The sequence below is a fragment of the Eschrichtius robustus genome, chromosome 6 (assembly GCF_028021215.1).
Source record: "Eschrichtius robustus isolate mEscRob2 chromosome 6, mEscRob2.pri, whole genome shotgun sequence".
Classification (NCBI taxonomy): Eukaryota; Metazoa; Chordata; class Mammalia; order Artiodactyla; family Eschrichtiidae; genus Eschrichtius; species Eschrichtius robustus.
In genome coordinates, this window is record NC_090829.1 from 84,439,608 (window position 1) to 84,459,204 (window position 19,597).

Here is a 19,597-nt window from a genome sequence, read left to right on the forward strand (position 1 = left end):
GGAAGAATCAACATTGTGAAAATGACTCTACTACCCAAAGCAATCTACAGATTCAATGCAATCCCTGTCAAACTACCACTGGCATTTTTCACAGAACTAGAACAAAAAATTTCACAATTTGTATGGAAACACAAAAGACCCTGAATAGCCAAAGCAATCTTGAGAAAGAAAAACGGAGCTGGAGAAATCAGGCTCCCTGACTTCAGACTATACTACAAAGCTGCAGTAATCAAGACGGTATGGTACTGGCACAAAAACAGAAATATAGATCAATGGAACAGGATAGAAAACCCAGAGATAAACCCACACACATATGGTCACCTTATCTTTGATAAAGGAGGCAAGAATATACAATGGAGAAAAGACAGCCTCTTCAATAAGTGCTGCTGGGAAAACTAGACAGCTACATATAAAAGAATGAAATTAGAACACTCCCTAACACCATACACAAAAATAAACTCAAAATGGATTAAAGACCTAAATGTAAGGCCAGACACCATCAAATTCTTAGAGGAAAATGTAGGCAGAACACTCTATGACATAAATCACAGCAAGATCCTTTTTGACCCACCTCCTAGAGAAATGGAAATAAAAACAAAAATAAACAAATGGGACCTAATGAAACTTAAAAGCTTTTGCAGAGCAAAGGAAACCATAAACAAGATGAAAAGACAACCCTCAGAATGGGAGAAAATATTTGCAAATGAAGCAACTGACAATGGATTAATCTCCAAAACATACAAGCAACTCATGCAGCTCAATATCAAAAAAACAAACAACCCAATCCAAAAATGGGCAGAAGACCTAAATGGACATTTCTCCAAAGAAGACATACAGATTGCCAACAAACACATGAAAGAATGCTCAACATCATTAATCATTAGAGAAATGCAAATCAAAACTACAATGAGATATCATCTCACACCGTCCAGAATGGCCATCATCAAAAAATCTAGAAACAATAAATGCTGCAGAGGGTGTGGAGAAAAGAGAACCCTCTTGCACTTTTGGTGGGAATGTAAATTGATACAGCCACTATGGAGAACAGTATAGAGGTTCCTTAAAAAACTAAAAATAGAACTACCATACGGCCCAGCAATCCCACTGCTGGGCATATACCCTGAGAAAACCATAATTCAAAAAGAGTCATGTACCAAAATGTTCATTGCAGCTCTATTTACAATAGCCAGGACCTGGGAGCAACTGAAGTGTCCCTCGACAGATGAATGGATAAAGAAGATGTGGCACATATATACAATGGAATATTACTCAGCCATCAAAAGGAACGAAACTGAGTTATTTGTAGTGAGGTGGATGGACCTAGAGACTGTCATACAGAGTGAAGTCAGTCAGAAAGAGAGAAACAAATACCATATGCTAACACATATATAAGGAATCTAAAAAAAAAAAAAGAAGAAAAAACAATGGTCAGAAGAACCTAGGGGCAAGACAGGAATAAAGATGCAGACCTACTAGAGAATGGACTTGAGGATACAGGGAGGGGGAAGGGTAAGCTGGGACAAAGTGAGAGAGTGGCATGGAGATATATACAGTACCAAACGTAAAATAGATAGCTAGTGGGAAGCAGCTGCATAGCACAGGGAGATTAGCTTGGTGCTTTGTGACCACCTAGAGGGGTGGGATAGGGAGGGTGGGAGGGAGGGAGATGAAAGAGGGAAGAGATATGGGGACATATATATATGTATAACTGATTCACTTTGTTATAAAGCAGAAACTAACACACCATTGTAAAGCAATTATACTCCAATAAAGATGCTAAAACTAAAATAAAATAAAATTTCAATCTGATGAAGTATAATTAAAGCCAGAAAAACTGATGAAATATATGAAAACTACTCCATGAGGCCAGGAACGAAGAAAAATACAATCCTGGAGAACAACAATATATGAAAGGTGAGTGGAGAAAGTGGGGCAGATTATGCAAATTGAGAAACAGCAGGAGATTTAGGAGGAGCGACAATAAAATGAAAAACAGGTGGTGAATAGTGCTGAAAGCTATGATGTGATTAAATAGGACAAATACTTAAAATAAATCCATTGGATTTGGCAATTAGCGGATTAACAACGTCATTCTGAAAGTGGTCTTGATAGAGCCAGATGAAGGTGACGTGTCCGTGAAGGAGATTGGCTGTTAATCAATGTAATATTGACTATTGATATCAACATTATGATTAATATGAACATAATTGATATCAACATTATGTGAACTATTGATTAGTCTACATAATCCTTGCTGCTATTCAGTTCAGGTTCCTGAGCACATACAGAGATTTCAACAGAGTTCCTGGTGCCATGTCAAAAGGTTTTGACCATAAATGGTGATAAGTAATCCAGAAGAAATAAAGGAACTATTTCAAAACAATGCTTTATTAGATTTAGCTCTTTCCCTTTCTCTGCCTGTCTTTTCATTTAACAGCCATTTTTTGAGAGTCACTGTGAGAGAAAATGCCTCTTCTATAATACAGTCTCAAAGCTAGAGTGCCCCAGGGACAGAGAGGGTGGGAAAATGGAATACAAACGCTCTGAGGCTAAAAAGATGGTGCTTTTGAATCATAAGGGTCTTTCTAGAACTCAGAACGTGACCTTCACCTTGTAGCATCTGTGGCTATCTCTTTAACTCAGGCTGGCTGCGAAATTTCAGTTAAGTTACACAGTGAATTTAGTAGCACAGGAGGTGATGGCCTTTGGCTTTTTCTCTCTCCCAAGTCCAGACACTGGTTACTTCTGCTCACCTTTACTGCCCTCCCAGGGTCAGTGCTTTATTAGTCTGGGGATTGTAGTTGCAGATACCATTCTCCAGTTTGAGTAGGCTGAGCTCCTTCCAAGACCTCTCCCAGGTTAGCTTTCATCTCAAACTCATCAGCTCTTGCCTTCATGCTCGTTCTCTTGCTAACTTCTGAAGCTCTTTCTCATCACCTGATTCCAAGTCCCATTCATGTCCTGATTGTTGTTCAAGGAGAAGCAGGCCTTCAAGGATAGGTTTATATGAGGGGAAAAAATGAGGGCTAGGGAAAGAAGAAAAACCACAAAAACAGTTTGTCACACAAGGGTGAAGTCCTCCTCATATCACTGTCCTTTGGAAGAATGTGCTGGAGAAAAAAATAATTTTGGAGACAGGAAACAGAGAGGTGATGTGTGGTGGAAAGTGGGTGATGGAAAAAGCAAACATGGAAGTCAGAAAAATCCCTATGATTATAATTCTCCATGTGAGAACTGTCCTTGTGATTTATAAGCATTCATCAGTAATCCATCGGCTTCTTGTCAGCCAGGGGAGGGGACTACTACATTTCCTTCGCCTGAGATGGATCTGTTTGATAATATGTGCTCCTTCAATTTGCAGCTGCTAGAGGCCCCTGTTTTACATCTGAATCCACAAAGTACATTTAAAAAAATTAAGACCTGTTTTGTTCCTTATATTTATCTGCCTTTATTTCTTTTATGTCTACCTCTACCAGTAAAAGCAATGTAGACAGCAGAGCCCTTTTCTAATGGTAGCGCTGATACACAGTCTCATTGTCTTGTTTATTTACTTACATACTTACTATATGTTAACTCTGTTATATCATACATGCTATATCTATCAATTGTCATATCTTAGAAGGCATAAATTTGATCCAAATTATATCTAAATGCATGTAATGGTGAGTCATATTATAACTTGATTCTGCTCCAATGATAATGTTTATGTAATGCTGTATACGGTAAAGCTATAAAGTAAGGAGCTGGCTTTTCAAGTGAGACTTCTGGAAAACAGTCTCCTGACTTTATAGCCATCCATGCCTCATACACCAGAATGTTCATCCTAAGTGCATTATAATTCATTGTAAGCACTTTCATTTCTCCTTACTGATGGAATGAGACAAAGAGTAAACCCTTTGTGGTACAAAGCACATTTTTTTCCTTCGAGAACTTAGCATATTTTTTATATTTACTTTGTAATGACTCAGAAGGCAACAACATTTTCTTTAAATAGCTGTGGAGTTGTTTTTAATTGCATAGTAAATGAAATTTTTAACTAGAAATCGGAGCCAGGATCCCAAGACTAATTTTATTCTTTCAAAGGTACAACTTAAAGGCAGGTTTTTCTCCTAAATGAGAAAGATTTTTCACAGAGAACAGAGATTCATAGCAAGAATCAAAACAAAAGCAAGCTTTCAAATTACTTCTCATCCTCACTCAACCAAGTGGGGAGGAAAGAGGAGAATCCACAGTTCAAAGGAGAGTAAAGGGGTGTAGATTCTTACCACTTCAGTGAGAGTATAACTGCTGTTCAGTCACTGAGAAGGAGGAATGAGCCTTGTTCTTGCAACTGGGGGTCCACGTAGCATAGAGTATGCCTCATCTAATCTAGGAGGAACCCAGATTCTGCCCAACAGATCTCAGCAGATCACAAAGTATAGCATGGACCCGCTGTTGTCCTCTGTCCAGGCTACCCTGAAGAGAGAGCCTCGTGTGGGTTCTATCTGATCACAAGTGGTGAGGCATTTAAGGCCTGAGCTCCCTAGGCACATGTATGCCACAAATCCTCTAAGAATGTTCCAGAGATGGCATTAGAGCTTCAGTTTACACGGCGGCACTGTAACATGCTGCATCACTATCCTGCTTTCAATTGCATGCTTATGGGCTTTAGAGGACCAACTATTGCCCAGAGGGACCAGACACAAGAGAACCTAGGCCCCTAAAAGGCGGTTTCCCTTGACATACCTGTTATTAAGCAAGAAATTGAATTAAACAACAATATCTGGAGATTGCTGAATTTAGCCCCAAAATGGGATTTCTACAGAACAGATGTCCAAGATTCAAATTATGAAAAGTAATGGGCACAAAAATGTATTAGGCTCTTCCAAAGCTCACTGGGTACTCTTAATACTTTAGCCTGTTTAATAATCACAATCATATGAGAAGTAGTAATTATTCCTGTTTTGCTGAAGAAAAACACTGAAGCTCTTCAGTAATAGTGGACCCATTTAGGGCCAGGCACTGCCCTATATGTTTAAAATGAACCCATTTAAACATTACAACTGGGTAATTGAATGAAAATGAAAATGAAGTTTTCGTTTTGCAGATGAGAAAACCCAGGCCCAGAGAGGTTAAGCAAGTGTCCCAAGATCACAGAGTAAGTATGTGATGGAGCTAGAATGCAGAGCAGGAAACCGGCTTCTCAGCCTAAACTTGTAACCACCCACCATGCTACATTTCTCGCTAAGTAACTTGCCTAAAGCTATTAAACTGCAGAACTCATGGCTTTTCCACCCTACCACTGACAAGAAAATGAGGAATCTCGAGTTATGGTGTGCTTAGGGTGATGAGTTATTTTCTAAAGGGACCAAGACTCTTCAAAAGAACCTAGAAGAGCTGTTTCCAACCTCTTATAAATGTTCCTGGAACTGATGGGAACTCCATCTGTGACTGGGATAGAAATCAGTTTTCTCCTGGTCCCAGTCTCAAATTTTCCTTTTAGAACTTTTGTCTTCCTCTTTTTCATTTTCTGTGTAAATGTAGAGATGATACAGTTGATGTCGCAGCCAGAGAAGCACAGATTGTCCTAGAATTGACCTTTGAGATGTACTCAACTCTTAATTTGGTAGTTCTGCTCCTCCTCTACTTGCCCCTCTCCTCACCTGCACCATCTGCATGGAATATGTGTTTATGCTCCTTCAAGAATATGAACCTGAAAATACAGCAATACATACATCATACATATGCATATATGAGAATGCATATATAGCTGGACAAGGTGCTCCCTAGTGATCATAAGAGACAAAAAGCCTGTCTAAGGAGTACTTTTTATTCCACGAATGACACAGTACTCCACGAATGACACAGACTGTCCTGGCTTTACTATTTGCCACTGTGGATTTTTTGTTTTTTGGTTTTTTTGCTCATATAGATGATGAATTATTCTAATAGGTAGTAACCCAGTCGCAGAAAGGGTGCTTTGTCAGTATAGCACATGCAAATAACTAATGCAAATTGAGAATTTAAAGAAATACATGGTTGATCTGATACATATTTAGTGGATGTCATTCTATACAGAGATAAAGTTTTTGAATGATTTGAATAAATCACTCTTTTCCTTATAGCCATCCCTGTATATGACTATTTCCTTTTTATATACCATACTCTACCATGGGAGAGTATAAGCATAGATATTGTTTTACATCTTATGAAATGTTTCAATGTACATCATGTCATTTTATTCATAGAACTACACTAAGATTAGTTCTGAGAGGCTGGGGAAAGTATCATTAGCCTCATTTTATTTATGAAAAAACTAAGATACAGAAAGGCTAAATGACTTACCTGTTTTCCAACAAGAAATAGACTGAAGGTCAGAACCCAAATCAGTTACCTTCAGGAACTAAACAGTGTATGTCTTTTACCCTAACATGCCATCAATAATATGCAGATTACTGAATCATAGTGACCAGCAATAGATTCACATGAATCGGATTCCTGTGCCTTACTACCTCTGTGTTCTCGCCCTTTTGAACATCCATCACTACTGTGTGTACATATATACGTGTGCATCAGGGGCTTGTACATGAATGTATACAAAGGACCTATGGTGGGGGAGATTATCCTATCATATAGATGCTTTCATTGTTAAATGGTGTTAATTGGACTAAAATTCAGGATGAATCTAGGAAAATAAACCATCATGAACCTAGGATCAGTTTCTACCTAAAGAAGATCAAGTTTAAGAGAGAGAGCAGACATGCACAGGGATAAGAGAACGAGGCCAAGAGAACAGGCAATGGTCAAAGCCAGAAGTCAAGTCTGAAAAGAAGTAGAGATGGGAGCAAGGCAGCTAGAAAACTGAAACTTCTGCTTGCAGGAAAGGGAAGCAGGAGTGCCTGAGGGTCAGCAGTGAAGCCCCACAATTCTCTTATTTCTTTCTGAGTTTAATCTTAGAACATGGTAATAAAGCAGAGATGATCCAAAATTTTTGATAATTCAAAATTCTTTAAATTTGGCTTTTAACTAATTTGGTGTTTTTTAATATGTTTGCATATGTGTTGCTAGACTTCATTATACTTAAAATAATATGATTACGTCATACTAACGACTTTTAACTCAGGAGAATTTGGGATATTTCTGATAATTTACTGCATCCTCTGCTTAGAACGTTTCCTGATGCCACGCTTTAATGCCGGGAATGTACTGCATTAATTTCCAGACCAAGTGTCTTTCCTTCTAGAGGGAAATGAGTCTATGTTAGTTTTGTTGATTCACTAAGGGTTTTATTTGTAGGGTTAAAATTATAAAGCAAAAAGCATCAAAATAACGGGTCAACACACTCCTGAAGACTTCCTTCCCATCCATATCTTGAATCAATCCACATCTTACAAAAGAGAGAGAATCACAAATGTGAAAAAAATAGTAAAAGTTAATTTAAAAAAATAGCTTTTCTATGAATAAAGGCTAATTATTTCCTTAAAAAGTCAAATTTGCCCCAACTGAGTTGATTGTCCCTTACCTATCCTAAGTATTACTGACCCATTTTTATACATGGGGAAAAAACCCAAAACACTAAGGTTAAATGATTTCTCCAGCATTAATTTAGTAAGGAACTAAGTTATAGCTTTCTCCTGTACTATTAACAATGTACAAGGGTATAGTGTTTTATAATTCAGATTCTATAACACAACTAAGGGGCATGATTGATTAACTACTAACTTACAAACAGAGTACCACTAGACTTCATTGTAGTGTCTGTGTCATGAACTTATAATTCAAGGACTTTGCTGGTGGCAATTGAGTGCTTATAAATTAAGAAGCATATGCTTATGAAAAAACAGTATTGCACTGTAGATGTTTGACCTATGCTTCCGGATATTTAAACCAAGAGACCAAGGTCTAACTCGGGGTTTTCGACTTCAAACCTGCCAGCGTTTTAAATGGGATACGTCCTTGTTGTTGGGCTGTCCTTTGCATTGTAGGATGTTTAGCAGCATCCTTGGCCTCTACCCACCAGATGCCAGTAGCAACCTCCCGTTTCCAGTTGTGACATTCAAAAAATGTCTTCAGATATTGCCAGATACCATCTGGAAGTACAGATTGCCCCCAGTTGAGAACCAGTCATCTAACTGTTCTTTCTTAATTTAAGAAACAAATCTCTCACCCATCCAGTTACACTTTCCCCAGTCCTTATAATTAAAAAGTATGAAGATAGATAGCTGGTGAGAAACTAAGCAAAATGTATTTATTTGTTATTCATGAATAAATATCAGATTATACTCTTAAGAAGCAGAGGAAAGTTTGGATACATTCTAATACTAACTTGTTCCATTTTTAGCGGCCAGTAATGCTTGTTAAAAATGAGATGTATCTAGTAGCAGTTGAACAGGATTAATATCTGTTAGATGTGTATCACTTACATCAAGGATATACTGTCAGCAAATATGCGATTAAGCTATCTATTGGTACACACCACATTTAGCATTTCTTTTATGCCTCCAATTATATTAATCATTTTGGAAGCATAATTCCCAGACTTAATGCAGTATGAGTGGAATTGTCAATGTACCTATTTGTATAAGTGTGCGTAATATACTTGGTGTAAAGTACTCACAGAGATCCGATGCTTGGGATTTTTATGGGTGCATTGATTTTTTGTGACAGTTTTATGGATTCAGACATACTGAACAGGGAAGTTAGAAATTTGTTTGCTTGACTTTCCTGTTATTTTTTTAAAGCTGATTTTTAAAAAAAAAAATCATAGGTTCATGGTTAAGTAAGTAACCCACCTGATATTTGTGGGTTCATGATTAAAGTGGGCAACTCACTAAATGTTTATCTAGTGCTTTACACGTCTTTTCACTGTTTTTAGTGTGTGATATAGATTATTTAATTCCCAGGAATGATCTTTCTTCACTGGGAACAATTTTTTCTCTCCTTTGATTTCATGTTAATGTCACACTCAATAAGTCTTTTTAAATTTTCCTTATGTGTCTGATAATTTTAATCATTACTTAAGAAAAGTTAAAATAGTTATCACCTATCCTGCACCTATTAGATAATTAACAAATATTTGATAATTGATCTAATAGTAGTTTGTTAAATTCAGTTGGTTTATTCCACATTTCAGCGAGTGCCTACTGTGTACACGGTGGGTTATGCTGTTGGCTCCATTAAGGTTCCATAGGTGAATTCTTGAGGGTCACTCTCATTAATAAACTTCTGAGGAAAGTTAAGTACAGACAACTAATTCAGTGTGGAGTATAATGGGATCATAAGAAGGAGCCAAGTAAAAGGATGGGACACTAATCAGAGGAGATTTCCTCGAGAGGTGACACTTTGTATTATACCCTCATGTCCTCAGCTGCCTGCCAGAAATCCCACCTAGAGTGGATGGTCATTCTCTGCCTTCTCCTCTTGGCACCAGCACCGACTCTCTTTACCATGTAGTCCTTTCTAAATCCTGGAATGATTTGCCTACCCTGAGCTCCTGAAGGAAACATTCTATTAAATCCAAACAACACATAACAATATAGATTTTAAAAATTTATCTCTTTATCCTTTCCCTGCTTTGGCCAAAGCTGACTTTGAAGATAAAGTCACTAGGTATTTAGTTTTGAACTAGACGGTCTGGTACTGAAGCAGCATTGTGGGTGAGGGATAATTCATTACCATCTTACGACGGTGTGGCGTGAGAATTCTCATTGACTCCACAGGCATGCCCAATGCACATTTAAGCCACTTACCTTCTAGATGCAAGCTCATGATGCTTATTGACCAGTCACTGCATGCTGGAACCTGGGTCTGCCTTTAATCAGCATTTCCTCATTTCCGAATAGCTAGACATCTGTGACTACCCTATATGACTGGTTATTTCCATTTAACAAACAAAAGTGCTACACTTTTGTGTAATTGAGACTATACTTTGACTCTGACCATCTTTTTTCTTATGTGCACTTCTTATGGTTTAAAATAGTTGCCACCTTAAATCAAGATTTAAACATTTTTAACGTTAAATTAATTCTGAAATTGTGAGACTTTTTGCTCATTTTTCAGTATGAATGTTCTAGCCATGTGGTAGAAAGATTATTTTCTAGTTTAGAGAGTCAACACATTTGCTCTGAACTATTAACTACTTAAAAAAAGAACCTTTAAATATCTGGAGGAGTGGTTTCCTTTTGAAAAATACTACATTGTGCTCTGGTGCTTGGAGTTGGCTAATTATGTTGAGTTAGTAAAAAGTGTGAGTGTATGTGTGTATGTATATATTCTAGTGTACCTTTCACTTATTTGGAAGTAAAAGAGAAATTACAAAAAATAAATATGAGTGAAACACAATGTAAAAATAAGATGTTATGTAGATTATCACAGCAAAATTTCCACATTACGTATTGTTTTGATACATGCATTTTTATGGGTCTGGCAATTTTGCTGAAATCGTCAATTGCTTCTTTACATAAGATAGTTCTGAACTCTCTCAGAGAATAACTCCGAATAATGATCTATGTGATAATTACAACTTTTCCAGAGGCAAAAATGGCTAAAGTGTCCAAAGGACCCTAAAGATTCAACTTAGAAACTCTACCTTATACTGATAAGGAAATTTGCCCAATTCATTAGTGGATGCTGTAAGGAGTTGGGATGGGGAGTGGAATATAAGTAACCATATGTCCTATTTCTGCATATATGACACTGTAAGTTCATATGACAGGCATTTACCAGGGTCTGTTTTACAGCAGATTATTGTTTGGAGGTACCATAATGAATAAGACAAAATCTCTCTTTATTTGATATATAGGCTATATTTATGTAAAATATATTATATTGTATTTTTTTCAGGATGAACATGTTAGAGCCTATTCCAGGCTAAACAGCATTCAAGGTTCACCTCTGTGCAATAGCATACCTAGTTACTGCTGTGTTGTGCTGTGTAGATGATAAAAAAAATGCAAGGGTAAATGTGATAGAAGACTTAAAATGCATTTACGGAGAGAAACTTCCATTTTCTCAGTAGAAAAGAAAAACACAGGAGACCTACATCAACAACTTTATTTACGATCTAGAAGAAGGCAGCAAATAATCTATTAATTGATTCATAACTGAGTCTAAGTTGAGAAGTGCCGCAAATACCACCAAGGACAGAGACATGATGCCACCAAAGAATAGAAGAGGAAAAGTAAAATTGAGTCTGGAGAGAAGCAGCAAGCATCCGTAAAGTTAGCTTTGCCCTCCTATTTAGAGTTTCAAATTATCAAACATAATTAATCTCAATAATATCTGCATGGTAGAAAAACACATATTGGAGATAACTAAATGATACCTTAATCCACCTATGTTTTTGAAAAGCAATAGGTGGAGAAGAAAAGAAAGACCTGTATATCATGGCACCCAAGTAATTAAATAAAATTCTCATGTTTACTAAAATATGCAAGTCACCCAAAAATAATGGAATAAGGAGGCCTTTTGTACCATGGGTGAAGTATTTTTAAAAGGTTCGTCATTTCTCCTTCTATTAAGAGAGGTGAGTTGACCTCTATGTCTTTACGGTGGTCAAGCCATGGATCATGCATCCACTTCCTGTGCGTGCATGACTGTTTAGACCTGAGAGAAAACTTGGATTGGACTGGGTTTGGAAAATACAGGGGAACATGGTGTTTTAATTGTTCTGCTGTCATGCTCCTGGCTCCTTCTGTCCATCCCTCAGGCCCCAGAGTACTGAGCAGCTGGGTTTGCAGCTGTGAACAGGGTCTGAGACAATCTCCCCGTGAGGCAGACATAAATCTTGCCAAAGGGATACAGAGAGAAGTTTTTTGCTTGATGTTTCCATTTCCAGATTCTTGCTAGAATTGAAGGAGTGAGTATGGTTTTCTCCATTAAACCCTTTTAGGTTTCTAAAATAAGTAGTTATTCAAATAAATATTTATTCCTTCATGTTTCTTGGAAGAAGAACTACAAAATTAGTTTTTTCATCTACCATAAAAGATCGAATTCATTCTATTGTGCCAGAAATGCTGGTAGCAAGCTGTCTTGCCAGCAGGCAACCTACTGCCCTCAGCAGATGGAACCAGACTTAGGCAAGATGATACTAGCTTTGATTTTCTTGATACAATTCCTATCTACTTACCCTTGGACCTGCTCACACACTTCTCACTCCTGGGAGTGGGCATTCCAAACTTGGAAAGATCAGAAGCAAGCTCTGAAATTCAGTCTAATTCCTACAATGGTGGGGCATAACTTGAATCTACCATCACATAAGCCTTTAGGAAATACTAATGAAAGAATAAATGCAGTTCAAAACTGAGTAAATATGCCACATTATCAATTGTCTAATTCTCAAAGTTATTTAAACAAATGGAGTTCTGTGTGAGTGACCTTTTCTGAGACAAGAAGAAGATAATCCAGTGGGAAGTCAATATCCATTTAACTTTATTTTCCTGCACTACTCGTACTGATTGTTTATTGCCATACTGGGTATAATATAATGGCATCCATCCATTGGATGGTAATTAGATCTTAAAGGAGAAATAGCAACAATATTTAGGACTCTAAGAAATGGCATAGCCAGGATTCATCCTGCACATAATTATTTCTCTTGATTGGCTCTGTTGAATCAAATTGCATGGAGAATGAATGCAGATCCATGTATGGCTAAGGCTCTAATGTTGTTATTCTACTTTGCCAGGTGTGTTGTAGAAGATAAGAACTCGAAGGTGGCCTGGTTGAACCGTTCTGGCATCATTTTTGCTGGGCACGACAAGTGGTCTCTGGACCCCCGGGTTGAGCTGGAGAAACGCCATTCTCTGGAATACAGCCTCCGAATCCAGAAGGTGGATGTCTACGATGAGGGTTCCTACACTTGCTCAGTGCAGACACAGCATGAGCCCAAGACCTCCCAAGTTTACTTGATCGTGCAAGGTAAGACAAAATAAGAAAAAAGTGGTAAAGGAGAGGTGAGGCAGAAAGTAATCATAACATACAAATACTCAAATAATCCTTTCTGAAATAAAAGAACACTTCCAAATGCGTTATGGAACTTCAGTATGTATTTTCTCTCCAAAAGGATAGGCTTTAAATGAGAGAACTAAGGAGGATATAGAAAGAGGAGTCTTGCCACTGTGAGCCAATACCCTTGGTGAGAATATTTTCTTTTAGCCCTGAGTGTAAAAACACACAGCAAAGGCCACAGCTGTGTCCACAGGGACACAAGAACACACAGACTGCTCAGAGCCATGTGAAGTCCACTTTATTATACTGTTAGGTACTGGATGCTTTTGCTGAAGATTTGATTTTTATCTGTCCTCAGTCTAAAGAATATCACTAATTATCTGTTTTAATGATGGTAAATGTTATTTGGAAAAATAAAAATTTCCAGAGGCCTTGACATCCTTTCAGCTGACTAGCTTTCTTTGTAGTTTGTATCTCCATTTAATGGCAAGTTATTTGTGAGCAAGTGCAGTGACGGGGATCTGCAAAGTCATCAGGGATAATCTGCTTCCAGATTGGGGTTTCCAAGGGCACATCTGAGTCATGGTTTTACAGGATGAAAATCCTAAATGGCATACGCAAGCCCCCAAACTATAGCTCTCTTGGGTCCCTTTCCCCATAATAGCAGAATGAGAACAGAGCTGATCAGCTGCACAATTTTATTGCAAGTAGAGTCAAACTACCAGCAGTTTCAATCCATCTATCAGGAAGGATCTAAGCACTAACAAATATTAGGGCTGTGTTCATGTATTCTTGATTTACAATTTTATGTAAATTTAATGCAAATTAGGCATGGCCCTAGGGCTCCTGTCAAGATTCCAGTGCAGTCAGTTGTATGGCAAAGTTTGACTGTAGCTTCTGTTAATGTGTTAAGGAATTGATTATTGCAGCATTTAAATCATTGCTCTCCCAACTCCTCTGATTAATAGATTGAAACTGTTTGTTTGCTCTTTAGTTCTTCTAGGTCCTTGTTAAACATTTCTTGTATTTTCTCCATTCTATTTCCCAGATTTTGGATCATCTTTACTATCATTATTCTGAATTCTTTTTCAGGTAGACTGCCTATTTCCTCTTCATTTGTTAGGTCTGGTGGGTTTTTGCCTTGCTCCTTCATCTGCTGTGTGTTTCTCTGTTTTCTTATTTTGCTTAACTTACTGTGTTTGGGGTCTCCTTTTCGCAGGCTGCAGGTTCGTAGTTCCCGTTGTTTTTGGTGTCTGTCCCCAGTGGCTAAGGTTGGTTCAGTGGGTTGTGTAGACTTCCTGGTGGAGAGGACTAGTGCCCCTGTTCTGGTGGATGAGGCTGGATCTTGTCTTTCTGGTGGGCAGGTCCACGTCTGGTGGTGTGTTTTGGGGTGTCTGTGGCCTTTTTATGATTTTAGGCAGCCTCTCTGCAAATGGAAACGGGAGTAAAATACATCAGAGACTGCCTGGTGCAGCAGCGGTTTAGTCATGTGACCGCTATCTTGGTCCATTTGCAGTGGCTGACAGCTTCATTTTATTGCTTATAAAAGGCATGTCTACTGACTTGCAAAGTTCCTGTCACAGTCAAAGCATAGAATGCTTTCCTTGTAGTTTAGTGGAGAGCACTTGAGTTTCTTAATAAGAGACACCAGGGTTTGGATCTCAGGCAGCCCATTTAAGTGTGTAAACATAACTACTGATGTGTACATATGTAAATGGGTTAATTTATCAACTCCCTCAAAACACAAGCGCACACACACACTCACACATGCACACACACTTCAAAACAAAAGGAGAAGTTCTATCTCATTTAATGGCAGAGGGAAGGGAGATAACTAGTTTACTTAAGGCCCCTTACCTTCACAGCCTTCAGTATTATTGGAAAGCTACTAGAGACCACAACTAGAGAATGTGTATTGTCCTATATGGAATAACATTGGGCAATCTGAGTATTACGTTCCTTGGTTTCTAGATAAGGAAACAGAAGTTAATTAGATTTAGGTTAGTGGTTACAGATCGCACAGAGAGTTCAGAGAGTAGTTTGGAGCCAAGCAGACCAAGAATCAAATTTGAAGCACTTTCTACTGGAATGGAAATTTTTTTGCTATGACTTTTTAAGAACTACCAGATTTATATTTGTCTGAGCTCTTAGCGCCAAATGCCCAAAGCCCTTCCTCCTTTTTTCTTATTCATGTATGCACTTTTATAGCTACAAACACAACCATCTTGAGGGTTAGAGCTAGAACTAGGTTAGATCATACTGCTTATACCTTCATACCATGTCAGCACAAGTGAAATTAACTTAAATTTAACTTAATATTAAGTTATTAAATTTAACTAAATACTAAGAGATGGAGAAGGACCTATAAAATACCAGGTACTGTTCATTCATTATCTCGTTTGATTCTAATAATATTATTATTAAGTGGGTGTTAATAACTTTATTGTAAATATGAAAACGCTTGAAGTTCAGAAATAATAAGGAGCTGTCCAAGGCTGCCTGTTGACTTAGGAAAGAGTTTCAAACCCGTATCTGTTTGAGTCAAGATATTATAGTGTTTTCTTTTTAACCATATTGCTTTAAAAGAAAAATGAGAAACAAAGCTTGTTCTTGTAAGGGCGATAAAGAAAGGTTGTCTCCTCCTTAAGCCTGAGTTATGAAGGGGGATTTTTTGGACAATTATATGGATGCTGGCATTTGATATTTCATGCCAGATGGCTGATTCGCTTCCCCTTAGGACATTCAACTTTGTGATTATGTCAGTTGGTCCACCCCTTCATGCTGCTTGTTCACACTGCTTCCTACTCTGTGCCTCAACTCTACATGTTTTCACCACATCAAAGATGCTGCCATTCTTCTTTCCTCCAATTCCACAGCACCTTCCTTCAGAATATAAGGGTCTTTTGAATTTTTCAAGTTCTTCCTTGCTCACCATACGTGGTTTCTGCAACTCCCACTTAACTAGTCATTAAATAAATACTGTATTCTTTTTCTTTGCCCATTGGTGAGGCCACCTTTCGCTCAAAGACGCTGTGAGATATTACTAAAGAATAGCAGTTAAGAAAGCAGGCTTCAAATCTCGGTTTTCCTTCTTGCTACTTAAATAAATTTTGGGGTAAACCACTTGATTTCTCTAAGGCTCAGTTTTGTCCTATGTAAAATAGAGATAAAATTAAAATTTTAAACCCTCCTTAATGAATTGTAAGGATTAAATTACATGATTATGTAAGCCCCTAGCCCAGTGTCTGGAGATCATGAGTTCTCACCCAATAAGATGATGATGATGATGGTGATGATGATGATGGTGATGATGATGATGATGATGATGATGATGATGTTGTTGATGATGATGATGATGATGATGATGATGGTGGTGGTGGTGATGATGATGATGATGATGGTGGTGGTGGTGGTGGTGGTGGTGATGATGATGGTGGTGGTGATGTTGATGATGATGATGATGATGGTGGTGGTGGTGGTGGTGGTGGTAGTGATGATGATGATGATGGTGGTGGTGGTGGTGGTGGTGGTGGTGGTGATGATGATGATGGTGGTGGTGGTGGTGGTGGTGATGATGATGATGATGATGATGGTGGTGGTGGTGGTGTTCATGTTGATGATGATGGTGGTGGTGGTGGTGATGATGATGATGATGGTGGTGGTGGTGGTGATGATGATGATGATGATGATGATGGTGGTGGTGGTGGTGATGATGATGATGGTGGTGGTGGTGGTGGTGCTGGTGATGATGGTGGTGGTGGTGGTGGTGTTGATGATGATGATGATGATGGTGGTGGTGGTGATGTTGATGATGATGATGATGATGATGGTGGTGGTGGTGGTGGTGATGATGATGATGGTGGTGGTGGTGGTGGTGGTGATGATGATGATGGTGGTGGTGGTGGTGATGTTGATGATGATGATAACCACTGTGACAACAACCACGCTGCTGCTGCTGCTGCTCGAGTATCTCTCATGAGGCTCGCTTTTGCCCGAGGTGCTGCCCAGAGTCTAACAACTCCTTCCACTCATTGCCTGTTACCCTTGCAGAAGGCTCTTTTAGCTGTTATTCAGGTCCCTGTCCAGTCCATTTTCTTCAGTTGTCCTTTTCCTTAGCATCCAGTCTTTCGCTTTACTTCTTTAGGATTTTAAAGGGCTTCTTAGACCAGCATCACCTTTAAGTTTTCAACTCCATTTATTAAGGATGTCTGAGGACAACATGCAGCATGCATCAGCAACACATAGAGGGTTTGTAAAAGTCCATTTTACATTGATGGCACTCCCCCACCCCAGAATTTCTGATTAAGTAGTTCTGGGGGTAGGGCCTGATAATTTGCACTTCTAACACATTCCCAGCTGATACTGATGCTGCTGGGGCAGGGACCATACTTTGAGAACCACTACTTTAAAAGAAGTATGTACCTTAAGAACATCTGGGGAAATAATCCTGCATAATTTCATTCAATTTCAGGTAATGTTAAGTGTTACACCCCCCAATATTCCTAAAACTAATCTTCTTGGGCATGAGACAGGAAAGGTAGATTGACAAATACCTTAACTTTTGCGATAACATCTTAGGCCCTCTACGGCTTCTTACCTAGCCTAGTCCCGTGGAAAGAAAATCGCCTCCTCCCAAACTGTCCATTTTCATGTATCAAAGCTGAAAAAAAAAAAAAATGGTTGAGACATGAAACTTCTCTAGACTTCAAAAATCTCAACTTTATAAATGTTTAAGTGTTTGTCCCCCCCCCCCCCCCACGTTTCTCCTGCATCCCATTTCCCCTGGAAGCTTACTTTCCTTTTACATATTCCCACCACGTTAGTGACTTTTCAACATCTCCAACATTTTCTCTCTTATTTTGGTGACTATTTTTCAGAGAGAAAGTAAGTTTTTTTTTCTTTTTATCAGTTCATTAGGATCTTTACAGACAAAATAACCTGTGTTGAAATAAATATGCTGCATGGTCTGCTAAACTCAATCTTTAGCTGAATGACATCTCCAAACATCTGCCTCATGAGGAACACAGGTGAAAGTTTTGCATCAGCAAATACACAAATCAATAATGACCTCTGGGATCACTTGTGATTAGTGATAGTAACTGTTGCATTTGTGGAAGCCAAGTCTATTCAAATATACACATTCATTTGAGATACTTAATAAGTGATGAGACCCATTTCTAAAGCCAGATTTTGGTTCCTACACCACCTCCTTTACAGATTCTAAACTCAAAGATTGAGAAAACATTACCCTTAACTTCAATAAAATAAACAGATTCCTCTGGCATCTTTCCCATTAATAATGTCCATTTCTTCTCCATAGGTTACCCTCCAATGATTGCCTGTTTTTTCTTATCATGCCACAGATGGAGGCACTTGTGTTAAGGCAATATTTCTCTTCATCTGATCCTTACATAAACTGCAAAAAAGTCAGCAGTTTGGTTATTATACTTTTCAAAATGCAGATTCCTGAGAACCACTTTCAGAACAATTGAATCAGAAGCCTTAGGAATGCAGCCAGAATTTGTGAATACATTATGTTCTGCAGGTGATTCAGCTACATGTGGAAAAACCAAGAACTACTGTTCTAGAAATCTAAGCAATCAATGACAGGGATTTGATGCTGCCTGCCTGCTCATTTTTCCATATGACATGGCATCAAATTATATCTAAAACTCTGGGAAGCAGGTACTAGGGCCTTGTAATAGAAAAATTTTAAGTAAAATAAAATAAACCTGTGTACTCATTGAAAACAGATTAATCTCAGCTTCTTGAGCCCTGGGGAAAGTGGCTCCAATATTTTTTTTTTTACCTGTAGCATTAAGAATCTCCATATGTGGAGGTTCCTTAAAAAACTAAAAATAGAACTACCATACGACCCAGCAATCCCACTACTGGGCATATACCCTGAGAAAACCATAATTCAAAAAGAGTCATGTACCACAATGTTCATTGCAGCTCTATTTACAATAGCCAGGACATGGAAGCAACCTAAGTGTCCCTCGACAGATGAATGGATAAAGAAAATGTGGCACATATATGCAATGGAATATTACTCAACCATAAAAAGAAACAAAATTGAGTTATTTGTAGTGAGGTGGATGGACCTAGAGTCTGTCATACAGAGTGAAGTAAGTCAGAAAGAGAAAAACAAATACCATATGCTAACACATATATATGGAATCTAAAAAAAAAAAAAAAAATGGTTCGGAAGAACCTAGGGACAGGACAGGAATAAAGACGCAGACGTAGAGAATGGACTTGAGGACATGGGGAGGGGGAAGGGTAAGCTGGGACGGTGAGAGAGTGGCATGGACATATACGCACTACCAGATGTAAAATAGATAGCTAGTGGGAAGCAACCGCATAGCACAGGGAGATCAGCTCGGTGCTTTGTGACCACCTAGAGGGGTGGGATAGAGAGGGTGGGAGGGAGGAACAAGAGGGAGGAGTTATAGGGATATATGTATATTTATAGCTGATTCACTTTGTTATAAAGCAGAAACTAACACATCATTGTAGAACAATTATACTCCAATAAAGCTGTTAAAAAAAATAAATAAATGGTAGAATTCACCTGTGGGGGGGGAAAAATCTCCATGTGTATGTGAATACTGTGGACTTCCTGACATGATGATATTTTTTTTAATGTGAATCTTATTTTTAAATATCT

General features: G+C 38.3%; 1 protein-coding gene across 3 annotated transcripts in view; it reads left to right on the forward strand.

Moving 5' to 3' along the window:
- The window catches only part of LSAMP (limbic system associated membrane protein), a 654,255-nt gene that overhangs the window by 351,397 nt on the left and 283,261 nt on the right, over positions 1-19,597 (forward strand). For all 3 annotated transcript variants that reach the window (XM_068546711.1, XM_068546712.1, XM_068546713.1), the window contains exon 2: positions 12,665-12,897. In XM_068546711.1, the coding sequence (XP_068402812.1) occupies positions 12,665-12,897 (233 nt within the window). The remainder of the gene's footprint in view (positions 1-12,664; positions 12,898-19,597) is intronic.